At 49.9% G+C, this 26,997-nt stretch overlaps 2 protein-coding genes across 9 annotated transcripts in view; both read left to right on the plus strand.

Annotated features, from left to right (window-relative positions):
- FAM117A (family with sequence similarity 117 member A) overlaps positions 1–11,628 on the plus strand; it is a 42,978-nt gene extending 31,350 nt beyond the window's left edge. For 4 of the 5 annotated variants that reach the window (XM_027094512.1, XM_027094511.1, XM_027094514.1 and 1 more), the window contains 6 exons: positions 2,630–2,725; positions 4,008–4,118; positions 4,539–4,673; positions 5,851–6,052; positions 7,430–7,580; positions 10,402–11,628. In XM_027094512.1, coding sequence (XP_026950313.1) covers positions 2,630–2,725; positions 4,008–4,118; positions 4,539–4,673; positions 5,851–6,052; positions 7,430–7,580; positions 10,402–10,702 — 996 coding nt within the window. In that variant the 3' untranslated portion in view covers positions 10,703–11,628. The remainder of the gene's footprint in view (positions 1–2,629; positions 2,726–4,007; positions 4,119–4,538; positions 4,674–5,850; positions 6,053–7,429; positions 7,581–10,401) is intronic. The other variant, XM_027094513.1, reaches the window with a different exon arrangement.
- Positions 11,629–13,734: 2,106 nt separating this feature from the next.
- Positions 13,735–20,366, plus strand: SLC35B1 (solute carrier family 35 member B1). Of its 4 annotated transcripts, none has more exons than XM_027094518.1 (9): positions 13,735–13,846; positions 14,917–15,020; positions 15,630–15,735; positions 16,028–16,058; positions 16,650–16,807; positions 18,145–18,271; positions 19,011–19,117; positions 19,285–19,438; positions 20,131–20,366. In XM_027094518.1, the coding sequence occupies exons 2-9, from the start codon at positions 14,989–14,991 to the stop codon at positions 20,181–20,183; spliced, it is 768 nt and encodes a 255-aa protein (XP_026950319.1). In that variant the 5' UTR covers positions 13,735–13,846; positions 14,917–14,988; the 3' UTR covers positions 20,184–20,366. The 4 variants fall into 4 exon arrangements, with proteins under 4 accessions (XP_026950319.1, XP_026950317.1, XP_026950320.1 ...); XM_027094516.1 differs by having other exon boundaries at positions 13,780–14,236; positions 15,605–15,735; XM_027094519.1 differs by having other exon boundaries at positions 13,811–13,910.
- Positions 20,367–26,997: the final 6,631 nt, after the last annotated feature.

The raw sequence follows: 26,997 nt of genomic DNA on the forward strand, positions 1-26,997 counted from the left end.
GGCACTTGCTATGTCCTCCATCTGGGTCACTCTCACCTCTAATATCTGCATGTCTCACTCCTCATCTCTTTTATGTTTTCAGCAGATGTTCCCTTTTCACTGAGGACTTCCCTGACTTTAAAATCATGTTCCCCAGCCCAGCATTCCTATTCCCTTTCTTTGCTGTATTTCTCTCTTAGTACTTATCACTGTTTAAACTGTGCCTCCAGCTAGAACGTAAACTCAAAGCGGACGAGGATTTTTGTCATTTTGTGCCTTGTTATGTCCCCGGCAGCTGAAACAGCGCCTGACACACAGTTTGCATTCAGTAACTCTTTGTTGAGTACATGAGTGATGTGTACCCTGAACCCATCTGATCAGAGAAGATGCAGAGTGAGGCAGCAGGCCTCATGAGGTGGACAGCTAGGAAGGGCTCAGGGAACGCTGGGAAGAGCTGGTACGGCGGGCCGTCTTAGGTGGTTAGACCAGGCTTAGAGGTCAAGGGATAAGGAAAAAAAAGGAGGTGGAGCTACATTTGCCTGTGGGACAGAGAGCCCACGGATGGAGGGCAAGATGGTGATGTCTATGGCCAGGGGTGGGTGTTGAGGCAAAGCGATGGCCTTAGTAGCACAGTTTACAGAGTAGGCAATAGTTGCTGGGAGATGCTGCCGAGCAGATTGAGGTGAGATGGACTGAGAGAGGAGACGATCCCAGCTGCCATGAGTTTTCACATGCATTCCAGCCTCCAGCGATAGCCTACACTTCTCCTTCCACCCCCTCACGTATCTCAGAAGAAAGAGGCAGTTGAAGAGTTTGCAAGAGATATTAGTAGAACCGGTGGCGACCTGAATGTGGCTGCTTTTACCTCCTTCTCACCACCCACCTGTGAGTTCAGTATCTTCCCGGAGGAAGAGAAACAGGCATCAACACCTTAGCCTTTGTCACCCTTCCTCTGTAGTCTCTGCCACCTTTCCAGGGACAACAAGCTTGTGTGGAACTCAGCTTTGATGAGCAGACCTAGTTATCTATAGGTTTGGCTTGGAGCCCTGGGAGGGGAGGAGTGTTCGTGCATCTGCTCCGTTCATGGGGCTGTGGGCTTCTCCTCTCTTTTCAGTATCTGCAGCAGCCTTTTCTGAGGCTCTGTCTGCCAACACCCTGATAGGCATTTGGAAGTAGACCAGCTGCTTGGTTTCTACTGTCAGAGCCAGCTCCACCTTGAGGCTTTGGGGTATAGGCCTGAGGATATGCTCTCTGCCCTTTTTCTAAAGAAGAAATAGTGGGGCCGCATCTCTGGAGGGTCTCCCTTGCGGTGCTGGCCTCAGGGAAGGGAGTCCAGCAGTTGTCTCACCCTGACTGTGTTGCACGGCTGGGTAAAGGCCCTGATTGGTGGGCAGCTGGGAGAAGGAAGAGGCAGGAAGCCTCGGCACCCCCGTGGACCCTCTCCTCTGCAGCTGTTGTGCAGGGCAGCCTACTCCCACAGCCCCGCTCAGACTGCCATCACCGAGCTCTTCTTAACAGCTGTTGGGTGGTGAGTTTTGGGCTTTTCCCCTCTTATCCTCCCCCTTTTCTGTTTGTAACAACCTCTCGGGGGAGGTCAGCGGATCTGTTGGAGGAGACAGTTCCCAGGCCCTCATGGTTTTGGCAGCTTGTGCAAAGAAGTTAGAGAGGAACTGGTTCCACCAGAGCCTTTCCCCTTGGGCCCCTCCCTTGGAATGGAAGTAGGGATGCTGGTTGGGGGGGGGGGGACTGTGTCCTTCTCTGCCTCGTGCTTAGAGCCAACCACTTCCTCCCTCTGTTAGGGGCTCAGGAAGTGGGTCTACAACTCCCCCTGCCTCCATCCTGGGTCCTCTGTCTTCTGTGCAGTGGGGGAGGGAGGATGGCGGACTGAGAGTCAAGTTCTCACAGGGGCAGAGCAGGGCCCAGGAGAAGGAGCTGTGATAAAGCCAAGAGGAGTCAGGAGTCAGGGCTGAGTTCAGAATTCTGGCTCCCTCCTTTGCGAAAATCTCCCCTCCCTATGTATTCAGGAGGACTTTGGGGACCCTAACCCTCTGTGGACCGGGAAAAATCACAGAACAAGCTTGAGGTACTACACTGCACAGAAATCTTCTGCTTCGGTTCAGAATAGAGCATGGGGCATCTCTGTTGAGCTTTCTCCTGTCTTACCAATTAATGATTCCTTAATGGAGTCCCGTCTGGTAACTTGTCTTCTTCAGGCTCCCAGGAACCTGGGCCCGTGCTGGGCACATAGATGGGGAGGGAATCGAGGATGCCAGTGTTGCCCTGAGCCTCCAAAATGTGCTCTTTGGGAACTGGTTGGGAGAGGGAGGGACCATTCTGGCCCTCACTGCTGGCGAGAAGCACTTGGAGTAGCTGGGGCTATAATCCATGTGTAAAAGTCAGGAGAGAGTAAAGAGCAGGTTGGCCTTATTGGCTCATCAGGGACTGTTTCCTGGAGGATGTGGACTGGGAAAGAGGCAGTGCAGGTGGAGAAGCCTGAAAGAATAAAAGGGGCTGGCAGGGTCCAGGAGGTTGATGAGCAGATGAGAGAAGACTTCAAAGAGCCAGCACCTCTGTCTGGGAAATGGTGTGTCTGTCTCCCCAGAGCCAGCCTGAGAAGCTGCTCTGTCTCGCTGGGTTTCTCTCCCTGCAGACCCCCCTGTCCTGGCAAGAGCTTGAAGGTGAGCGGGCCAGCTCGTGTACACACAAGCGCTCAGCGTCCTGGGGCAGCACAGACCACCGAAAAGAGGTAACTGCCCCCTTTGACTCCCTGGCCCGGGAAGCTGCCTCTCGTCTACCCCCCAGCACCATGGACACATCCGCTCCAAAGTGGACCCACATTTCCAGTCTCATCTGCCTCGACGTAGCCTTTTCCTAATGAGATGGCGCCTTCATAGCTGCCTCACAGCCTCCTGGTGGCCTGGCTTCATGAGCCCAGACCCTCCTGCAGGCAGGGGCTTGGCCCTCCAGTAGCCTAGCTCAGGGTGGGGGTGGCCATTGTTCTCACTTCACTTTGAGGTTGGATCCAGATAAGCGTTTCAGAGACTGGAGAAAGAGAGCGAGTTTCTGGGAGTTGGAAGACCCCAACCTCATTTACTACTTAACTACTCATCCAGCCTTATTTTTAAAAGAAGAGATAAATAATGATGTGTCCTCAAACACTTCTTCCTGGCCCTCCCTCCCTCTCATGAGGGCCACGGGGGTTGAGGGTGAGAAGAGAAAGCCATAGACTGGATTCCAGGGCTCCCAACCCAGTTCCGCCTGGCATGCTGTGGGGAGCCCCCAGGAGGGCCAACTCACCAGGGGTCACCCTTTACAGGGCAGTAGCTTCTGCCCTCTCGGTTGTAAGAACAGAGAGAGAATATGAAGTATTTAAGGCTAGTGGGAAATACAAAGTGTTTACAATTTGTAATTATCAGAGTATTTACACTAAGGACCAGTAGGTCCAGAATTACAAATGCGACTGGGACAATATTTAAAATTGTTGATGATACTCCATAATTGTTACAGGATGTGAAGTTGGGACAGAAGCTGATATTCCTTCTGGAGAGGCTGCTCCTTGCTCAGTGCAGTCTACTTTAAAATGGGGGGAAATCCTTCCATCCTTCTTGGTCCCAGGGCCTTTGAGATAGCTGTGAATGTATTTTGAGGAGTGAATTCAAAAACATCATTTTCCATTTCTATTAATAGAGTAGTATTCCATGCCTTTGGAATCTGTGAAAGACAAAAATGGTTTCAGTGTTGTATATTTTTAATTTTTCGGAACGTGAGCCATCTGTGGAATACATGGTAATTCAAAAAATCCGATAATCTGGTTACTATGGTGTCCAGCTTGCCTGGTGAGCCTATCATCACAGTTTTGAACACCACTGAGGTATTTTGAGATGGAATACGTAAAAGGAAGATTAACTTCCATCTTCCTTTTACGTATTTTCACGGGCTTCTGGCAAGAGCCACGCCTGGGAGGGAGGACCCAGTGCACTTTTGCTTTGCTTCACCTGCCTGTCCTCTCCCCCTCTCCCTGCCGCCAGATTACCAAGTTGAAGCAACAGCTGCAGAGGACAAAGCTTAGCCGCAGTGGGAAAGAGAAGGAGCGGGGCTCCCCCCTCCAAGGGGACCATGCTGTGCGGGGAGCACTGAGGGTACGTCTCTTCCCCAGCCTTCACCCCTCTGTCATCCTCTGTGGTGGGCCCCGTGGGGTGGGCGGGTCCTGTGAGCCCTCCTGCACTGCAGGGCCTGTGGCCACATGGGTGCCGGGTGAAGTTTTGGTGCAACTTTGGAAAGGGTTTCTTTCTGTGCTGCACGTCTCTGTCCTCCATCCCCACCGCCCGCACAATTGAGGCCATGATGCAGACTCTAAAAGCACACTCTGGACCCCTCAAAGCTCTGCCTTCTGGAGAAAACCCCACTGAATGGACCTATTGCAATTGGTAACTGTCCCTGAATTCTCTTCTACTCACTTGGTTCTGCTGTGTAGGCATGACTGTTACCCCCTGGTCAGAACTGATAACTGCATGGGGCTTGGTGGGGTTCAGTGATGGCTTCATTTACCTCCTCCTCAGGCGTCCCCTCCCAGCTTCCCCTCAGGGTCTGCTGTCCTGCGACTGAGCCCCTGCCTGCACCGGAGCCTGGAAGGGCTCAACCAAGAGCTGGAGGAGGTGTTTGTGAAAGAGCAGGGTGAGGAGGAGCTGCTGCGGGTGAGTGGGGGCCGCACCCGGATGCACAGATAGGCAGCGTCTTGCTGAGTCTGGACACAGGGAGTTGGGACTCGTGCTGTCTGGGGGCTCACAGGCTGTGCACATGTCAACAGAGAGACATGCCCAAACCACCCCATGGGAGGAACACAAATTGAGTTTATTAGACTCAGATGGACTTGACCACAAGAACAGCAGAGCCGGGTGGGTGAAGTTGGGGAAGACATTGGGGCATTGAATGGAAAGAGAAGGGGCCAGGGGTCAGCAGGGAGGAAGGCACCTGGCTGGGAGGAAGGGACTAGGCATCACTCTTCAGCCAAAGCACCAGCTCAGTGTTCCTGGCATACTCATCACTGTCACTGTCAGCGTCACCCAGCTGTGCCTCAGTTCAAGTGGCCCCAGTACTAGAGTTATGCTTCCCTTCCCTCCATCTCTACCTGGTGACATGCGTTCATCCTTCATGCCCAGTTGCCTTTGTGCAGCCTTCTCCCCCGCTCCACTCCCAGGCAGAATTATTTGCTCCCTTTTCTGCAGTCTCAGGCACATTTTTATACTGACACAGGACAATTGCAGAATGCCAGTTGGGCAACATTAATATAATTCTAATGGGCACACTCCTCAGTTTATGATTTACTTGCTGGTTGATTTTTAATGTGCATATATGTAGGATTTTACACGTGCACACAGACTGGTGATCTGTGGACACAAGTACCATTGAATGTTAAAAAAAATGAGGGGGGTGTATTTAATACATGGAAGTAATCTGCACATTTGTCCTGCAACGGCCTATAGCTGTTACAGTGTCCTGGTGGTTTGCCCCCTCTTGTGCCCCCATGTGTTATTCACCTTTGTGTTCCCAGAGCCTGACACACAGGAGGCCCCTGCCCTCGTGAGGCTTACAGCCTTGTGGGGGCAACACCTTAATGAAACCATAAAATAAATATGTAGTCATAAAGTTCTGTCTATGAGGGGAAAGAATGAAGCACTCTGGGAGAAGCAGGAGGAGGTGTCTCTTAGATTGGGGGCTGTTGGGAAAGTCAGTGACATGAGGAAATGGTGTCCTGCTGTCACTGTGTGTTGTGAGTCGAGGACAAGGACAATGGCAAGGGGATGACCCTAAGGGTTACCGCAGCCCTGCCAGCCTGCAGAGACAGGCCTGACCCCCACTCTTCCTCGGCAGATCCTTGAAATCCCTGACGGGCACCGTGCCCCAGCTCCCCCCCAGAGTGGCAGCTGTGATCATCCCCTCCTCCTCCTGGAGCCTGGAAACCTTGCCAGCTCTCCCTCCATGCCCCTGGCATCCCCCCAGCCTTCTGGCCAGACTAGCCGTGAGGAACACCAGGGTGCAGCCGAGGAGCTGACGTCCATCCCTAGTGACAAAGGTGAGCTGGGGAGGCCCGGGCTGCGGGGCCCACATGGGGTATGGGGTCATCTCCATGCCCTTTTCCAACTCTCATCAATTTCTGGCCACGCATTTTTTTACTTACTAACCAACTAGAATATCTTTGGGAGTCATCTATATTCCATACGTTATAGTGGTCCTTGATATAGATTCTAATTTATAATTTATATGAAGGTTCTGCACTTACAGTTTTGTTTAATCCTCACTGTAATCCAAAGAAGCAATCCCTCCCACCCCCATGTTTGGCTGAGGTTCAGCATGCCGTTGTGGAGAGCCCATGAGCCCGTTCAGGTGTCCACTGGACCCGTCACCAGCAATACACCTCAAGGCGGGTGTGAACGCTGTAAATAAAAGAATGTGGTCTTTTGCCCAGGGTCACACAGTTTGACCCAAATCGAAACCCAAGCTTTCTGACTCCAAATCTCCACTTTCTATTCTGCCGTGGCTGCGTCACTGAGAGGACAAGATAAGAGTCCCTCCTCCCCGTCATAATGATCCTGACATTCTAAAGCACTGTTGCCTGCATCACCTAACTTGATCCTCACAGCAACCCCATGAGGTAGGCTGGTCAAAGGCATGATCTAACAATACCGAGGTAAACAGAGCATAGAAAATAAAGAATAAATGTGAGATAGATAAAGTCAATATTTGCAGCCTCGGCAAAGTACATTTGCTGTGTGGAAAGTGAGAGGAATCTTATCCCACAAGTTGGGTTGAGTAAAGATTGCTTGTCTGAGTCAGTGCAAGAGCTCTTCCTGGAGGAAGGGATAGATATTCAAGACATGGAAGGGAAGAAGCTGTGGTATGTTGGCAGGCAGGGCGGTGCAGTCTTGGAAGAAGGCAGAGATAGAGATGTTAGGATTCTTTCAAGTCTGAGACTTGGAGTTCCAGTCGCAGTCTACCTCCGGGGAATATGGAATTGGTATTAGACCCAACTTTTCCCTCAGTTCAACTGTGATTTTTTTATCCTGTATAACAAGGTCTATATTTTTTTTTCCCCCTTACAATTCTGGTTTTATTTTCTTTTTTTTAAAATTTTATTTATCATCATTATTTTATTGGGCCACTTTTTATGGTATTTAATTTTTTTAATTGGAGTATAATTGCTTTACAATGTTGTGTTAGTTTCTGCTGTACAGCAAAGTGAATCAGCCACACATATACAAGGTTTGTATTCTTGTAAGGCTGCCTCAAAGATGTTTTAAGGTAGAGTGTAGACAAACAACCTGGATTAACATAACCACTGCCACCCACCGTACCATATCTCCCAGTCCTGCCCCTTTACACCAAGGTCTGAGTCCCGGAAAGCGGAGACCTTCCTTTAGCACCATGGGACTCAGCCTTACTCTGTTTGCAGCTTCCCCTCCAGGCCACCCAGCCTTCCTTGAAGAGGGCAGCCCATCTCCAGTCCTTGCCTTTGCCTCCTCCCCTCGGCCCAATCACAGCTACGTCTTCAAACGGGAACCCCCGGAAGGCTGTGAGAGAGTGCGGGTGTTTGAAGAGGCCACGTGAGTACCTCAGCCGGTTGTGAGTTCCTCAGCCAGTCGGTGGGGGTCAGGATGTGCGAGGGAGGGACAGGGATGCGGGCTGAGCCCTGTGGCATCCCACCTGATAGGCCTCTCTTTAGTCTGACTCCCTATTGTCCTGGAGGCATTGTCAGCTGTACATGATCAGTATTGCAGTCTTTCCATGACCAAACTTGTTGACATTACCTCCTCTGAGCACCTAAGTCTTTGCTTATCATGATCTCCATGGAAACCTGCTCTCTGCCCACATGCCAGCCACAAGCGCAGCAGGAGCTGGAAAGGAAAGAGATCTGAAACCTAAATCCTTTGCTTCTTCTATTTTTTTCCATCCGCGGGGAAGGTGTGAGAATTTGCTAGACCATAATCAGAGAGAGAACATACTAGTAATTCTCTTCAGACAGAGCTTAGAAGCGCCTCATGCCCACTGGTGTGGCAGGGGGAGCCTAAAAAGCTTTCTGATTGCTTCTGAGTCAAATCTTCACCCTGCAGCTGCAGTGGTTCAAGTGTCATGAACTCCCAGACAGAAATTTCCAGTCCTTGCAAGTAAGGACTATGGAATATTCCCAGACCAGACTGGACAATTCAGAAGTCATTCTTAAGTTGATTTCTTTAGTACAGTTCCCTTCCGTTAGCAGAGAGAATCAAGAGCCAGAACTTTCCAAATGTCCCACGGTCCCCCTTAGCAGGAGCTAAGAAGAGAGTTCACCATATTCCCACTGCCGCTGTAATATACATCGGGGCCGATTCACATTGGAAGCTGTGGATTCGATGGCAGTGAGGAAGTTTAGTTATGGTATGTGAGTGGAGATTTAGCTCGGACAGGGTGTGGGGCCTTGATGGCTCCATCTGTATCTCAGATAAGGGAGAGGACAGCCCATGGTAGTAGCAGGAGGCACTTACATAACCCAGAGTGGGAATTATGGAGAAAACCAGGGGCACTGAGGGTTTGCTCCCATCATCACTGTTGCCTGGCATCTCTCCAAGAACCCTCGATCCTCTGGGGTCGTGTGTGGGGAAGAGGCCAGATCTCGTAGCTCAAGCAGACTCTGGGCTCTTGTACCCTTCCCCAGTCCACAGTATAGCTGAGTAATTACAACCTGGAATTGCTTGTGGCAGTTAGGCTGCTCCTTGTCTTTATTCTTCTGTAGGCTCATAAGGACAGAAGAGGTTTAACGTCATCTCATCCAGCTTCCTGCCCCTATGTTAACCCTTTGAGAGAGGTGGTGATCCATCAGTTACTTTCTTAGATATCCGGGGATAGATATTCTCAGCTCATTGGTGTCTCTTTATTGTATGAACTTTCCTACTGGGAAGTTCTTATGTTTAGTGGTTCCTCTGCCACATTTTCCTCTTCCTGGCTGCCCATCGTGTGAGATTCCCAGGGAGGGAATCAAGCCATTCAGGGTCACGCTGGTTGCCCTCACGTCCTTCGAGTGTTACTTGATCTCCCCTGGGTCACCCTCCTCGTGCATGCATGCACACACTGAGAGCATTCCCTCTCCTGCCCATCCCCCACCTCTTCCTAAAGTGGGATTCTTTTAAGCCCTTCTCAGTCAGGGGGCACCTTGCTGCTGCAGAGTCCTCTGGGACCCCAGGCTTCCAAACACACCCTGCACACAGGCCTTAGCTTCCCTCTACCTCTCCTCCCATCGCTCACGCTGGGCCAACATCCGCCCTCCTCTGCGTGCCTCGCTCTTCTTCCTGGGTTTGGAATGATTAGAATTCTACAATTAAAATAGTAATCAATTTGTCAAGCTGTACACTAAGTGCATTCTTCTGTATGTATACATTACACTTCAAGGAAAAGTTAGGCGATGGGAAGCATTGGTGCAGAGCTTGACTGTCTTCCCACAATTTTGTCTCCTTGCCCGGAATCCTCATAACCAGCAGCTTCTCAGGGCTCTTCACCCTTGAAGCATGGCCAGACATTCTTCTTCCTTTTTTATCATAAGGATTCCTTACTCTAGAACTGTCTGACCTGACCTCTTTTAATCCTTTCATTTCCCCTACATGATCAGAAGGGTAGGGATTCTTTCCATGTTAGAGGTGAGGCAGGTTAGGCCAGGAGCACATGGTGAATTAGAACCTAGATCTCCTGAGAAGGTCTAGCTGCTGTCCTTTCCTCCCAGCAAGGGTTTTGAAAATCACACCTTTCAAATCTGCTCAAGAATTAGATTCTTGAGGTCAGTAGATTTCAATGGGGGATACTTTTCCCCCCAGGAGACATCTGGCAATGGTTGTCACAATTTGGAGTGGGGTGCTACTGGCGTATGGTGGGTAGGGGCCAGGGATGCTGTTAAACATCCTATGATGCACATGATAGCCCCCACAACCAAGCATTATCCAGGCCCAAATGCCAGTAGTGCTGAGGATGAGAAACCCTGCTTTAGGCTATAAAAAGTCTAAGTCACTCTGCTTGGATCTCTGCTTTCAGGCAAGTGGTCTGCCCCTAAACCACTGTTCAGTGATGAAATCTCTCAAATTAAAAGATCTCTCGGTCTCCTCTTCTAGAATCACACTGTCAGGAAGTTCTCCTTCCCGTCTAGCTTTAATCCCTCCTGTTTTTAGCTCAAGTAGATTTCCTGTTGCTTAGCCATATTTCTAGAACGTGGAGAGCTGAGGGGCCTGCTGAGCGCTGGCGGTTGCTCAGCAGCCTGTCGTTGTTTTGGTCAAGTCACCACCATGTTTGAACAGAGCCCTAGCTCTCTCGCTCCCCTGACGCTGGGACACCTCTCGCCCCTTCTCACCGGCTGTTCGTGTGCATGCACACATGTATGTCTGTGTTTCTCTCTCCATCCTCCAGGTCCCCAGGTCCTGACCTGGCCTTCCTGACTTCCTGTCCTGACAAGAACAAAGTCCATTTCAACCCAACCGGCTCGGCTTTCTGCCCCGTCAGCTTGATGAAGCCCCTCTTCCCCAGCATGGGCTTCATCTTCCGTAACTGCCCCTCAAGCCCAGGGTCCCCCCTTCCCCCGGCCAGCCCCAGGCCACCGCCTCGGAAGGATCCAGAGGCCCCCAAGGCCTCCTCGCTGCCATTCGAGCCTTGGCAGCGCCCCCCACCGTCAGAAGAGCCCGTGCTTTTCCAGAGCTCCCTGGTGGTCTGAGGGCCCCACCCCCACTTCACCATGGAGACCAGTGCCTTGGTGGCAGGCCCCTCCCGAGCTCCCTGAGACGGGGGATGAAGGAGCCCTTCCCTCCTGGCCTTTGAGCACTTTCATGTATTGTGTCAAAGCCCTGGGTCCTCTTCCCGATGGACCCCTGCCCCTTCGAATGTGAGGGGACCTGCCTCCTCCACTAGCAGCTGGGCAGCTCACGAGTCACACCCGTGTTCTTGTCACCTTTCTCACTTGGTGGAAAACTCACCCAGAAGGTCTTGGGTCCCCCACCCCTGGGTGTGAGTCCGAAGGACTGTGTATGGGGCCCTTGTCTTTATCATGGAGCAAGCTGGCCATGATTAAAGGAGAGCGGACACCACAGATTTCCTTACCTCTCCTCCCCAGACACAGACGAGGAGACCCGATCCTCTCAGTCCCATCCCCCTACCTCCCTCTCATTGGAGGAGCTGACCAAAGCAGCCCGAAAGGGCCATAACACTTGACCAATCCAGCTGCTGGCAGAGGGGGAACCAAGCGTTTTCCTAAGTGGCATTTTCATCTCGCTTTCACCCTAAGATTGTCTTAAGCAGCAGCCCAGCCTGCCCAGCCCCAGGTGGGTAGTAGGGGAGAGGGAGAGCTGGCATTCCTCCAGGTGGCAAGTGGTGACTCTCCACCCTCCACCTGCCCCAGGACTGGGTTGGATTAGAAAAATGCCTATTTTTCTTGTATCGATGTAGAAACTCTATTTTCTCCCAAAGACACTATTTTTGCAGCTGTTTGAAGTTTGTATATTTTCCATACTGCAGAGCTTACACAAAATCGAAGAAGAATGTTAATGTTCAAGTTTTATTATCCTGTGTTTAGAAGTTGTGTTTTTTTGTTTGTTTTTTGCAGATCTTGGTGTTAATAGACCAAATAAATAAGTATACCCAGCAGCTTGAGGTTCTGTTAAATATTTTTGGGGGGAGGGAGCGGGATGGAGATTGAGGGTATCATATTAATCACTTCATCCTTGTCTTTAAGAGGAGCCTTTACTTAATACATAATGTTGGGGGGATGGATCCAGAGTCTGTGTCCTCAGGACAGCAGGCTTGCATTCTCTACTTGGACATAGAAACAGTAGGGCCAGGGAGAGTGTGTCCAGAATGAAGAGTGTGGTGGAGGTGGGGTGAAGGAGTCAGTGGGGAAGTCATCCTTTCTTGGGTGAGTCTGGAAAAACACCCTAAGGGAGAGTGGATTTTAGCAGGGACATAAGGGTGACCAAGGGGAGACAGTTTGACATTGTGGGTGCTCCTTGCATCAGCAAGGAAAACAAGATGAGGGAATGGCATTCAGATCGAATCTCTGGGCACAGTTTTAGGGAAGCTTTAGCTCCTTGTGAGTATTCTTTGCACATCAGTGAGTGCCCACAACACAGAGGGCGGAAGAAACTGTTCCTCAGCTTTATAGTGCCCCCCCCGTAAGAGCTCTTAGGCTTTTGGGGAAAATGAGAATAACCATCCGAACATTCTGATAGTGCTTTGCAATTTACAAAGCATTTTCACAAAAGACACATTATCCCCACTGTATGGGTTAAAAGTTGACTACCCCAAGGGCAGTCATAATAACTACAATTATATCTATCTATCTCATAAAACCTCAAAACAAACTCTTAAGCCAGGCTATCCCAACTACCATGTATTGGCTAGGTAAGCATCAGATACACTGTAAAATGCTTTACATAAAATGTCATTGAAATATCACAAACCATCTGATGTGATAAATCCCACTGTACTAATGAGGGAAAGACAAAAAAAAAATTGATAAACCTTGCCCCCAAAACACAGGTACAAAGCGTGGAAGCTAGGACTGGGAACCAGATCTTTTGAATCCAATGCCTGTGCTTCTAACCACAGTACTCTACCGCTTGTTACATTTCCATTAATTTCTGATGAGGAAACTTGACTCAGAGGTCAAGTGAATTGTTTGAAGTCCCAGCTGGTAAAGAGGCAGAGCTGGGACTGGAACCCCAGCTCCGTGCCCTGGAATCGTCGGCTAATACAGTAAAGTAAACCACTGGGCAAGAGAACAAATGTGTGGGGGTCCCCCTCCCCAACTTATCTAAAGGACACAGGGGGTTGCAGACAGACCCTATCTTCTACTTCTTACTCCTCCCCTGAAAGATGTTTGGCCTACCCCCAAAGTCTTAGTGAGTCAGGCCCGGAGGGATGGGTGTGGTGCTGCCCCGAGTTTCCTTCCTTTGCGTGAGGCTGTGCCAAAGGAGCAGGCTGCTAGAAGGGGAGAAGAAGTCTCTACCCAAAGAGCAACCCAGAGTCCAGTGATTACGGCGGGGCTTGAGCCCGGTAGTGGCAAGCCTTGGGGTCAGTCCGGCCCTAGTTCTTGGTGTCAGCACGTGGAGGTCCAACACTGGGATGAGGGAGGGGCTCCAACAAGGAGCTCATCAATGCAGGAGGGTTTGCTCCCTTGTCGGTGAGTTGTAAGACCCTGAAGAAAATCCACTTCGGCAAGCTTCCATTTCCACCTTGAGGATGTGAGGAAATAAGATTAGAGTTGAGAAAGAGTAATGACTAATAAATACCTTAAACTTGCACAGCACGCTTTACAGTTTATAAAACCGTTTCACAGCCTCAGCTCATTTGATCCTCAGAACAGTCAAGAGGCGACAAGGTGGCTATTATTAGTAATAATATAGACTAGGAAAACTGTAGCTCGGAATTTAGGTGACATGCGTAGGTTACCCTGCCTTTAAGTGACAGAGCTGAAACAAAAGCTCTGCCGCCCTTGGGAGCCTAGTGATGTGCCCTAGGAGGAGGACGGCTCCCCAAAAGCCAGGCCTTGAGCAACGCTCTTCTTGTAGAGGGGTTAGAGTCAGGGACGCTGGGCAGCAGCTAGGGGGCGCTAAGGCTGCATTGCGATTTCCGGGCGTTAGGACCCAGCAGAAGCCTGACAGCCGACCGGGAAAAAGACTCTTGGATTTGCGGGGCCGGCGCACTCCTCCTTCCCGCCCACCTGTCTGCCTTTGCGCAGCGCAGCCAATTGGTCACCTCCACATCCTTATACGTCATCATTCCACGTCCACCTATCTCCTAGGCCATCCCGTCGAGCTCCGGGTCTCAGTTGTCCTCGGAGTTGCCTGGTCGGAAAGTCTCGAGGGTAAGGCGTCACCCTCGGGACAGCGGGCTCCCCTGGCCACCAGGGACGAGATCAAGGCCCCAGGGTGGGTGTCCTTTCCTTGGAAGCGGGTTCAGGGTTCTGAAGAGTTTCCCCTCGGCGGTCCTGAGCTGGCAGTTCTGGCGGTGGCTGCTGAGGCCCTGCCCAACGGCGGTCACATGCAGCTCCTATGAGGCCCCTGTCGCCGGTCGGCGATGTCCGGCTGGACTTGTCGCCGCCGCCGCTGCCGGCTGTGAGCGGGTCTCCGGTCGGGTCGTCCGGGCGTCTCATGGCCGCTAGCAGCTCCCTGGTGCCCGACCGGCTGCGCCTGCCGCTCTGCTTCCTCGGCGTCTTTGTCTGCTATTTCTACTATGGGATCCTGCAGGAAAAGATGTGAGCGGATCCCCCGGGTCGGAACGCAGACCTCCGCCCCCCTAACCAGTCCGCCTTGTCTCCCCAGCCTGTGGTCAGGTTCACGGTCCTCCCGCCCCTGGCCCCACTGTTCCCTTTTGCACCCCCACGCCGCCCCGCCCTCCCGGCATCCTGACCGCCTTTGCCGCTGAAACCTCCCTAGGTTTCCAAAACGCGAAAGTTGGTCTCTGGATTCTCGGGAGCTGGTTATTTTTCTTCCCTTGGTTGCTCTTTTTTCCTGTTGGTTCTAAGGAGCTAGGTTTCACAGGCTTAGGTTTCCATGACCTGTGCCGGCCCCTTTTGGGAACTCCCAGATGCTTGCAGGTAGCGGATTCCTTTGCCCTCGGCCCTGCTGCTATAGCCCAAATCCCTTGTTCTGCCCAGGATACCTCGTTTCACCAACTAATTTTTCACGTTTCCTCTTGCTCCATCCTGTACGGATATTTTTTCCTTCGGCTACGGGATCAGCAGCCTGGAATGTCTAGTTTTTAGATGCCATAAAATCAGCTTCTGATGTCAATGAGCCCGGTGATCCTTACCAAACTCTCCCTATGTCTAGAGAGGCTAGAAAATTTCAAAGTGTTCAGTGGCTCTGGATTAGTAGATGGCACTGAGGGAAGTATACTAATTCCTCCCCTCTTTCTCATGCATTTCATTCTTAGAACAAGAGGAAAGTATGGGGAGGGAGCCAAGCAGGAGACGTTCACTTTTGCCTTAACTTTGGTCTTCATCCAATGCGTGATCAATGCCGTGTTTGCCAAGATCTGTGAGTACTTAGATAGTAATCTGTCGTGTGTCCCCTCCCCTTTGTATCCTAGGCGTTAGGTCTAAGTCTCAGCACCCTCAGCCCCTTTAGTGCTTGCAACAGCCTCTCTGTTCGATTGAGAAAACTAGTGGCTTTGGAAAAGGGTGAAACCCCATTTCCTTAGATTAAATCAACTTGTCAGTCAGAAATGTGCAGGGAATGGGTCTTCTGTGTTCCAGATCCCCGTGAGAATACTTAAAGCTTTTTCCTTTGTCCTTTTGATTTTCCTTTATGTGTCAGCTTCAAGCATGTTTTGAGCATTCTCTCTTTGTTCCCTGGGGGCTAGCAGCAGGGATAACTAGTCCCTTGAACTGAATGGACACCCTACCCCCACCCCTGCCCTCCATGAGGTCTTGTGTTAGGGTTAGGTGGGATTGGAGAGTTGGAGAATCTTCAGAGATTTCCCAGTCTAAGAGGACAGAAATAGTTTGTGCTTCTCATCTTATTTGACAGGCAAATTCCTTTCATGTAGCTTCGACTTTTGCTCAGTGGTCCATCCTAGGCCCACCAGCTTTCTCTTGTATGTTTCTTTTGTCTTCTCCCAGTGATCCAGTTTTTTGACACTGCCAGGGTGGATCGTACTCGGAGCTGGCTCTATGCTGCCTGTTCTGTCTCCTATCTGGGTGCCATGGTCTCCAGCAACTCAGCACTACAGTTTGTCAACTACCCAACTCAGGTGAAACCTTAGGGTGGAATGAGGGTTGGCTCAGAAGTTGCTTGAAAAGGATGAAAGATGCTTCCCTCTGGCCTGTGACTTAAATAAAAAGAGAGTGTGTTTGGGAAGTTAAGAGTGTGAAGAACCATAGATCTGAGGTTTAGTGGTGGTGGGCTGGCCGTGGTAGGGCTGCTTTCTGAGGCTGCAGTCTCTGGTGCAGGCCCCACACTTAACTCATCTTATCGTAGCACCTAGTACAGTACCTGGCACATCAAAGACGCTCAGAAATTATTTTTGCTGAATTTAATTTCAGGTCCTTGGTAAATCGTGCAAGCCCATCCCAGGTAAGCAGAAGAAGATGGTCGCCATCTTCCTTCCTCACTCTTCCTGCAGTGAGCTTGATCCTCCTCTGCTAGAGCTCTATGCCTCTGGGCTTTGTCATCTCACCATAGCTATCTCTCGGGTTCCCTCCATCCCTTCCCCCTGCCCATCCTTTATCACTTCCTGTGGTGTTGGGTGTTCATTAGCTGGTAATCCTCACTGAGAGCCAGAGGCTGACCTAACCTGCTTCACATAGTCAATCATTTTGGTGTCCCATGTGTTCACGTTGTCATTAGACACCCTAAATCCCATTTGATCATCAGTTTCCTTTTCCTCAACCTGTCACTCTTCCCTACTGCCCCTCCCCTGCCCTGTTCCTTCCTGGAACTTTCACCTTTGTTCTCTACCTCTTCCCTTCCTTATACTCTTTGCTCAACCTTGTTGCTCAGTCGTCTCTGTCTAGGTGCCAGCGTTGCACCCTCCTTTTGTCCTCTGTCGGCTTTCCTTCTCAGACATTCTTTTTTTCCCGTGAGTCTTTGGCTCCTAGAAGGAGAGTGTTGGGCTCATCAATGCCTATGGGTGCCTGAATTTTCCACTCTGTTTCTTCCCTGTAGTCATGCTCCTTGGAGTGACCCTTTTGAAGAAGAAGTATCCAATGGCCAAGTACCTGTGTGTGTTGCTAATTGTGGCTGGAGTGGCCCTTTTCATGTACAAACCCAAGAAAGTAGTCGGGATAGAAGAACACACAGTTGGCTATGGAGAGCTGCTCCTGGTATGCAATTCTGTTGGGAAAGGAAGCCTTTTCCAGTAATCTTAACAGAGGAGTATCCCCACCTGTGCAGGCAGAAGGCCAGTTATATGTTTTGAGGGAGGTTGTGATGTTTCTTGCCCCACATTTCTGGTCTTTGTCTCTGGCTGCAAAGCCCTTGGCTCTGCTAAGGCCATAGTGGGGAGCCTAAAATACTTCACTATGGGTCAGCTCTCCTTCTGGGGAAGGGATGACTCTGAGGCCTGTGTCTAAATGCTGGTGTGAGGTTCCAGAGACCTGAGAGCAAAGAGGAAAGGAGTAGCGTGTCTCTCACTGTGGCTTTCCAAGGAACATGGAAGCCAGGGTTAAAAATAATACTATAGGGCTTCCCTGGTGGCGCAGTGGTTGAGAATCCGCCTGCCAATGCAGGAGACACGGGTTCGAGCCCTGGTCTGGGAAGATTCCACATACTGCGGAGCAACTAAGCCCGTGCACAAACTACCGAGTCTGCGCTCTAGAGTCCGTGAGCCACAACTACTGAAGCCCGCGCGCCTAGAGCCCGTGCTCCACAACAAGAGAAACCACCGCAATGAGAAGCCCGCACACTGCAACGAAGAGTAGTCCCTGCTCACCGCAACTAGAGAAAGCCCGTGCGCAGCAACGAAGACCCAATGCAGCCATAAATAAATAAATTAATTAATTAAAAAAATACTATAGTAGCTATTACTTACTAGGTGTTAGGCACTTTTCCAAGTGTTCTACGTGTAAACTAGTTAATTTTTACAACAATAACCTTATAACTTAGATAGCATTATCTCCATTTTACAGGTGAAGAAACTGAGGCAAAGAAAAGTTAAATCACTTGCCCATGGTCACATGGCTGTTAATTGGCAGAGTTAGTGGCTTACATTGCCCCGGATTCTAATCCAGGCAGTGTGACCACAGAATCCAGTCTCTGGAGCCCTATACTCCAAGCCAGGAGGCTAACATGCTGGGACTAGATTTCCTCTCTCCAGCTTTAGTGGAAGAATGAGTGTGGCTCACCGTGAGCCGTTCTAGGCCCCTGCACGCCAGACTTCACGGCATTGTGTTGGGAAGCGGTAGGCTTCCTGCCCTGCTCCGATCACATTACATCCATGTGGCTCAGATCGCCTGTCGTTCTGAGTGCCTGAGGGGAGGAGGGAGCTCACGTGGACTCTCCCATCCTCCACCTGTGGACAAATGGCAGCATTTTGTTCTGAGGACTCTGTCTTAAGGCAGCGGCTTTTCTGAGGGGTCTCAGAAAGGTGAGAGTTCTGTGTCCTGCGTTAGGAAGGGTCCCGGTGGTCTTCTCACTGCAGGCTGTACTCTTTCTTTCCCAGCTCTTGTCTCTCACCCTGGATGGGCTGACCGGCGTTTCCCAGGACCATATGCGGGCTCACTACCAAACAGGCTCCAACCACATGATGCTGAACATCAACCTTTGGTCGACATTGCTGCTGGGAGCCGGTAAGGAGCAGTTCTGCTATTCTTTCTACGTATCAGCAGAGGGCAGACTGCCCTCATCCACATAATCTCTAGCTCTGGTGCCAGTTGCTAACTTTGCCCATCAGTTCTCAGATGCCTTTATGTCCAGGCCCCTGAGAATCCTTGGAGAAACCTTCACCAGTTGGCTCTGCTTGCTACTTGTTACTGGCACAATCGGGGTAGACCTGTGCCGGGTATCATGGGAGGACACACAGTAGTAAAATGCTGGGGTGCCCTGGGAACTCGCCCTCTTCTGAGGGAGATGAGACACTGGTATGTGGTGAATACTGAATATTGTTCAAACATGGATGTATTTGCTTTTAAATCAGTGCTTCCTAACTTTTTTAAAATCTGGGCGCACACAGGGAGTATTTTTCATACAACACACTAGGGTTAACAGAGGAGGCTTCTGATGGCTGGAATCGAGCAGTGCTTGGGGCTGCCTTGAGCTCGGGATGTGTGGATCAGTATCTTCACAGCATCTGAGGTTTGCTGCGTTCAATCACTTTGGCAGAAGTAACTCATTAACTTCCAAGTATTTCCCAGAAGAGTCTTTAGTTAGTTTCTCTTATCAGAAAAATAGGAGATGCCTGATGGGGCAATACAAACTCACTCCATATGTTTTTCCATGGCCTCCTTCAGAGTGCTTTAGCAGGCCTCTGCAGGGGTGTGAATACGGGCACACAAGATGCACCGTTCATCTTTTGACGTTTCTTCCTAGGAATCCTGTTCACTGGGGAGCTCTGGGAGTTCTTGAGCTTTGCCGAAAGATACCCTGCCATCATCTATAACATCCTGCTCTTTGGCCTGACTAGTGCCCTGGGCCAGGTGAGTGCCTTGATGGAGGATGGCTTGGCTTCCCCAAAAGAGACTGGCTTGGCTGCGAGAAGAGGGGTGGCAAGATTAGCCGTGATGTCCTGTTACAGACTTTAGACCTCTTGGCAGATAGAGAGCCAAGAGCCAGCCTGACCTAGTCTTTCCCTGTCTTTCTCTAGAGCTTCATCTTCATGACAGTGGTGTATTTTGGTCCCCTGACCTGCTCCATCATCACCACAACTCGAAAGTTCTTCACCATTTTGGCCTCTGTGATCCTCTTCGCCAACCCCATCAGCCCCATGCAGTGGGTGGGCACTGTGCTTGTGTTCTTGGGTAAGTTCCGTCCAGAGCAGGCAGCTCTGGACCACACAAAGGGACAGTGACAGAGCGTTATTCTTTTTCCTTAATATTTACTTGTATATTTGTGAAATGTATTAGGTTACTTTAGAGAAAATTTTTTAAAAGAGAAAAGGAAGCATTACCTCTACTCTAGCTTTCCTAAGGAACATTTCATTTGAGTGATTTCTTTCCAGTGGTTCTGCTTTCCCCAGATACTGAGCAGGGTAAAATTATTATACTTATTCCCTACTCATTTATGCTGCTGTGGGTAAGCTGAGAGACCTAGCTTAGAAGTTTGATTCTTAAATTTCTTTCAGTCTTGCTGTATTATTATTATTATTTTTTTGGCCGCACCACACGCAGCATGCGGGATCTTAGTTCCCCAAGCCGGGATCGAACCTGTGCCCCCTGCGGTGGAAGCGTGGAGTCTTAACCTCTGGACTGCCAGGGAAGTCCCTGCTGTATTTCAAATATACATGTAATTACCAGTATCTTGGTGATTTTTTTTCATTTGATACCAATCTCTTTTCTCTGAGGAGCTTTTATAAAACCAATGTTTGAAAACTAGTTTTACTTAAAGCTCCAATTTTGGAGAACCAAGGCTCACCCCCACCCCCCCACCCCCAAATCATTTGTAGGCTTCATTTCTCCCCATAGAGTTAAGCCCGTGTTCTCTCTCTCTATAGGTCTTGGTCTCGATGCCAAGTTTGGGAAAGGAGCCAAGAAGACATCCCACTAAGAAGAGAGAGACTACCTCCACTCCAAGAATATTTTAAGTTATTTTCTCGAACAGTGACATCTTTTGGGAAAATGGACACAATAGAGATAAAAAGGACTAGGTCTCAGTCTGGCTATTTTGTTATTTTTTTTTTAAGGAAGCAAAATCACGTACTCTAAAAACAGCATTTGGATTTTAACAAGACAGAGAGGCTGTTTCTGTTTTTGATGGCCAGGAGCACAGCCTCGCACAAGTAAAGAAAGAAAGAGAGGGGGAAGAGGCAGAGCTTGGTGCTCATGGCCCAGGCTGCTCCCTCGTGGGTGTGGTTAACCTGGCTGGGTGGCCAGTTCCCCCAAGAGCTGCTGTGCTTGTGGCTTCTGTTCCCACAGGCCAATGTCTAAATATCAGGACAGGTAACTGTCAGAGCCAGAGGATGTAAAAATCACTTTCTCTCTTAAAGCTCTGATGGGCAAATATTTCTTAAAAAACGACAGATATATTCTCCCCTTGAGAAACTTCTCTCAAGGTTGAGCTAAAATGAGCCCAGAGCCTCAGAGTCTGCTGTGCGTTCACATTTCCCCAGTGCGTCCCCTTCAGCCAAAGCTCAACCAAGTCCAGAGCGGAGACCCAGTTCATGACCCAGTATGTCATGAACAGCTTTGGAAGGTCTGATTCCCTTTCTCCACCTCCGCGTCTGTTCTTGGTCCTCTCGGTCCCCTCCTGGGAAGGCTGGATTAATCCTTCCTATTCCCCTGCCCCCTTCAGCTGCTAAAACATTGCAGTCCTCCGCCATCCTGGCTGTGCCCTGGTGTCCCCATGCCAGCTCCTGCCTGTTGAAAGGGATGCTGGTGGAAGGCACGGTGGCTGAGTCCTGGCATAGAGCCGCCGTTGTCGAATTTTCTGTGTGGCAGTGGGAGGGGAAGGCGGAGCATGGAGCAGAGCCACCTGCCCAGTGCTGCCTTCAGAGTTGGAAGTCGAAATCCTCCGTGGACCAAACTTTACACATGAAAGTGCATTTCCACCAGCTGCAACTTTCGCTCCATCTGTTCAGCAGCCCCAGCCCCTTGGCTCTCCAGATGGGAGCCCAGCCTCCTTCCTGCGCGGCTGCCTTCCCACCCCCCGCCCAGCCTTTCAAGACCTGCCTCACTTGCACTCGTCTCACTCTCTAGGGGCCCGAGTTCACTGCAGCTCTGCCCCCAAAGGCCCCCTCTCATCTTGAACTCCTCCTTGAGAGAAGAGGTTTTAAATACAACTGGCTGAACTTCCTTCTTTTCTCCACCCCTTTGTTTTCTCTGTTTCTCATCCTGAAAGTTGCATGAATTAGCTCCTTCCCTACTGGACTGATAGTTCTTCCAAACTGTCTTCTGTGGATTGGTTAGGTGGTGAGACCACGTTACCAGGGCCAGGGGCCTATAAGCAGTCCTCACCTGGGCCTGTTGTTTTAACCAGAGACGTGTTCCCAGCTCTCAGGCCAGTCCCCTCCACCTCTACCCCCTGGCATCCCCAACCAGGGGTCTCAGGCGTGCCTCATACCAGTCACCAAGAGCAAGAAGGATTTCCAACAGCTCAGCCTGGCTCTCACCTGATACTAGAGCAAGCCTGTCCTAGGTGAGCCGGGAGCCCAGGTCTGGTATATTCATTCAGTCCTGTGTCTATTCATCTAACCCTTCCTTCGGTGTGACATGTCCTGTGAACATGTTGTGAGTTCAAAGTTGAGTAGGACCAGTACTTACCCTCTAGGGTGTTCACAGTCTAATAGGGAGACGGGTAGAAAAGTCACTGCATCTCAGAAATGCAGAGCTAACAACGAAGGAAGGTGTCTGGGCAAGGCGAGGCTTGAGCTGGAGAGAGCACGTAAAGATGAAAGGAAGTGGAAAGGCAGCTTTGGCTCTACCGCCAAGTGCGAAATGGGGTTTTAAACTGCCTGCTTCTCCCTGTGCTCCTGCTTCAACTCAGTTCAAGTGAGAGCACAGGAGCAGGTGAGTGGCTCTACAGGGAGGCGTCATTTCAGCTCAATTGCAAGATATTTTAAAATGTTGTGTGAGCTGCCAGCTCGTTCGGGGTGGCGTACTCACCTACAGGATCACAGGAACTGAGAGTGCCAAGTCAGACTCGGCGTTGGTAACACTCTGCTAGGTTATAATGGTACCGATAAACGTGAAATACCAGGCAAGTTCAAACAGAAGTACTGTTGATCACTAACCCTGGGCAGCCTGATGTCTCAGGTTTCTAAGCATCAAAGGACTTTCATCTGCAGTTAATTCTCAGCTATGTGTATAAGGGAGGGCACCAGGACACCCATTTCCCCAAGCACCGTGTTTTTCTTTTGGGGTGTACTGTACTTAATGTCTATTTTGGTCAAACTATCTGGCTTACTTCCTTAGGTGTTTGTGCTCAGGTTCATGGTAGAGTGGTTTTTCCATTTCCTGTACACCTCTTAGCCTAGGGCAAGGGGAGCGATGCACAAATGTGATTTGGGGTAAAACCATAGGGAAGACTATTCTGCAATTAATCATTATAAGGAAGAAAAATTATATGTTGTTGTTCAAAGGACTTAAAGGCAGTTATTAAACATTCACTGTGTATAATCTCTAAAGTGAGTTCTTTAGGATTGGGTGATGTGTTTTCTCACAGCCCTGTAACACCCCTGTGAAGAGGACTGAGCAGGCATCTGCACCTTTTATAAATGGAAAAACAAGTTAGGGAAGGGAGCAACTTGCAGTAGGTCCCTGGGTGTGTCCCAGAGAGATTAACTAGAACTCAAGGTTCCCCGAGTTCTAGTTGCATCTTGGACCTATGCCCTTGGAGGGGGAGAAGCCAACCTCCTCAGGAGGCCCATTGCCTCTGCCGTCTGGTCCCACTTGTCGGTGGAACAGTTTGCACACTTTCTGAGTGGTGCTGGTCACTCTCCCCAGATATCCTGGCAGAGAAAGTGTCCTGGGTCTCTGCGGGATCATTCAGCCCTTCCCACTGAAAACACACCAGCTGTCTTTGGGAACAGCAATCTCATATTTATTGAGCTCCTTCTTTCCCAAAGCTCTTTTAGTTCATGGCATTTTATCCTTACAACACTCCTGGGGAGAGCTTAGGCCAAAAACAAGTCTCCCCATATACGGAATAGGGAGCCCAAAGTCCACCAAAGTGCATCGGCTGAAGGTCACACGACTCCGTGGCAGGGCAGGGCCCAGAGTGAGCCTCCACTTAGCACATGTCAGAGGTCAGCAAGCTAAGCCTGAGGCACTGGTTTCCGGCTGTTTGGATTTCCTGATCCAGTAGAATTTTCAAATAATTTGGGGGGCTGATATAAGTATGCTGGCTTTTTATATTTTCAAGTAAGGACTTTAAAAAAAATCTAATATCATTATGGCTTACAAAAGGACACTTTAAGTCCAAAAATTTTAAGAGAGGCTATCCACCTCGGAATAAAGAATCCTTCTTCCAAAGAAATGATAGTTGGAAATCATACCACTATATAGGTAATAAGAAAAATTGATTAACTGCAGAAAATGTTCAACATAAAATGTCATCCTATGGTAATACATTGTAGGCATATCACTATGATTGCTGGCTTGAAACACCTTGGTCAATTTGGGGCTTGTATTCCATGATTCAGTCTACTGAAGCTGAATGTCGCATAAGCATATGCTGACAAAGATGGAAGCAGCAGGCGATGAGGTTTTACATCATTTAGAACATTCTGAGAGAGTCTAAACCAACATCTGCCTGACCTTCTGCCTTCCCTCTGCAGGGTCAAGAGGAGAGCAGGCTCTAAGGGCTGCGGGAGGGAGACAAGACGCGGCACCTCCGCTCCGAGATCTGCTCCCAGGATGTTCAGGCCGAGGCTTTTCATCACCCAGCTCAGAGCACCCAGAATTTATCCTGGAAGAACTTCCACCTACTGCTGAAAGCTAATTTCTGACAGTCCTCAGACTGGGAACCAGGGTGCTCCACCTGCCGTGGCAAGAAGGCTGGAAAGGAGAGCAAAGAGGGTCTTGGAACGGGGAGCGATTTCATCCCGTGCCTTCCACTCAGCTGAGGCGCAAGTCCACAAGGGCTGGCGGGTTTTCTGTCCAAATAGGCCCGACTCCTTGTTATTTCTGGGAGAGGTGGAAGACGGAAGAGGTTCAAGGCATTCTCCAAGGTGGGGGGGACAGGATATTTCTTCCTGCCCACTTCTGTGTTTTGTCATGGTGTGTGGGTGGCCAGAGCTAGCAGAAGCATCATGTTTTAGCTCAGGGGCTGACTAGACACCATTTCCTCCTACTCAGGACCCTGGAACTGCCACATTCAGGCCATAGCCCTAGAGGGAACGTCACTCTTACACGAAGGCTGAGAACTCCCTGAAATTTTAATGTACGAATGTGTGTGTAACACAGGTGCTCGCGCATGTGTCAAGCTAGTAGGTTAGTTTTGCTGTAAAAAGGGTCCACAGCTCTCTTTAGATTCTCTTAGGGGTCCGCTGTAATCATGGGCTCATTTAATGAAAACTGATTTCCCAAATAGAGTTATCGTATAACTGGGCAACACTATAAAGTATGAGAAAGTATCATCTCCAGCTCTGTTTAGATGGAGGGGTGAGATTGAGTTTGCAGAGAAACCCAAGGAGGGTAACGCATCCGATTTCATTTCTAGTTTTCTCCTGGCCCCTCCAACACACTTTATCTAAGGTTGTCAGGTTTAGCAAATAAAAATACAAGATGCCCAGCTAAATTTGAGTTTCAGATAAACAGCACATACTTGTTGAGTATAAGTATGTCCCATGCAATATTTGAGACATATTTATACCAAACAATTGTGTCTTGTTTATCTGAAATTCAGATTTAGCTGGTGTTCTGTATTTATCTGGCAACAGTTTGTGGCATTAGTCATTGTCACCCGTTCTCATGGGCCCCTCTTCATCTAGGAAAGGAAGGCACTCTCAGATGCATCACCACTTGCAATTCCGTGCCCAGGGCCTCCAGATACTTTTGTTCAGTGCCAAAACATTTTGTAATTTCCCTCTTGGCCAGGGGGAGATGCAAGCCCAGACCAAGTCAGCAGGGGGCACCATTTTCTTAAAATAGATCCCCAGTGGCATTTCAAGGGCCTCAGAAAGGGGAATATTGAGTTGAAGTTTCTATTTGCTGCTTCCGTCTTCCCTCTGTAGCTTCCCATTTCTCCCCACCCCACCACCCTGCCAGAGTCATCCGTGTGAAGCAAGACTCTGATCCTGTCACTTCACTCCTTAAATCACTTCCAAGATTCCGTGCTTACCTTCCTAATACACTCTAAAAAGCCCTTCCGGGTCCCACGGGAGTCTTTTCCCGGCTTCAACTCCTGCTGTTTCCACCCTACCTCATCCCACCCTCCTCATACTTCCGGCACCCCACCCCCACCCCCATTCACCACCAACTATTTGCAGCTTCCCACTATACTATTCACTGTCACGCCTTTGCACCCACAGTTCCCTCTGCTTGGAATTCCCTTTTCCACCTGATGCTTCTAGCGGCTCCATTCATTCAACACATTTCACAAGTGTGCATTGAGATCATCCCTGTACCAGGCACTCTGCTGTGGGCTGGAGATACTTGGAGGAGGGAACCGACTGGAGCCTTTCCCTTATGCATCTGACGATGGGGGCAGGGGAGAAACAGTATACAAGTCATCAAATCAACAAAGTCCTGGGACTTAGTTCAAGGGATAACCGATCTGACTCCCTTGAGCAGAGCTGATGGTTCCCTCCTTTGGGTCTTCTGATGGCTTTTCATTCTAAGGGTCCCAAATTCTAACACGTGCACGATGGTGGTAGTGAACGTGGATGAACGAAACGAACCAGTTTAACTCAACAGGGAAGTGGGTGAGGTGGGGGGTGAGTATGTGGCCTATGACACTGAGAGCACATCCCAGCTAAAGGGGACAGTGGTGTTTTACCTCCTCCAGATTACTGCCAGATGTGTTATTTCAAAAACAGATGGAAATATTGATTTTTATGTGAACTCTGACAATTTTTTAAATTCCTTGCCAGCTAAACTAAACGTGTCTACAAGTCAGATTTGGCCCATGGCCACCGGTTTGCCACCTCTCATATTGCAACACTGTATCACTGCCTTGTGTCTGATTAGTACTTACATATATTTTCTCCCCCAAGACTGTGTCCGTGTGTCTTTAGCCCCTAACAGTGACTGGCACAGGGTAGGTGCCAGTCAGACATCAATAAGTGTTTGTGGAAGGGTGGAAAGAAGGGAGGGAGAAGGAGGCAAACTGGGAACCACAGTTTGTTGATGGAAGTTCTTATTCCCACTGCTTTGGGCATGGGACGGATGGAACAAGAAAGCCTGAAACAATTTATTGCTGAGTGTGCACGTGTTCATGAGTGTGAGTTCCCACGTTAGCAGGTGTGACAGCTGGAAAATGTGTCTAAGAACCATCGGCTCCTTTCTCAGTGAGCTCCCAAGCCATCCCACCTCATTCTCGGCGGATGAGGGGGTGGAGAAGAATGCAGGGCTCACGGTGGACGCCTGGCTTCCTTCCAGGACCCGTAGTCGCTGGCACAGAGATCAGAAAGAGCTTATAGAGGCTTCTGGCACCAACTGATACATCCTCAGGGGAAGGTGTCTGGCAGCTGCTGCCACCCACTCACTGCCTACCCGCTAGAGTGCCCGCTGCATAGCAAGCAGTTGTGGGGGTCAAAGTAAAATGCTCCCTGTTCTCACTTGTCCAAAGTGAGACCATCAAAATGACCCTTCACCCTGCATTGGGGGGAATCAAAACTCCCAAGTTGAAGAGAAGGGTGGGGATGGCTTAGACTCCGCATCGCAGCCCCCAGAAACAGAGCGGGGGCTTGGCCCCTGGAGCA

Source organism: Aethalodelphis obliquidens, unplaced genomic scaffold (assembly GCF_003676395.1).
Source record: "Aethalodelphis obliquidens isolate GAN/ISIS:26980383/991018 unplaced genomic scaffold, ASM367639v1 scaffold89, whole genome shotgun sequence".
NCBI lineage: Eukaryota > Metazoa > Chordata > Mammalia > Artiodactyla > Delphinidae > Aethalodelphis > Aethalodelphis obliquidens.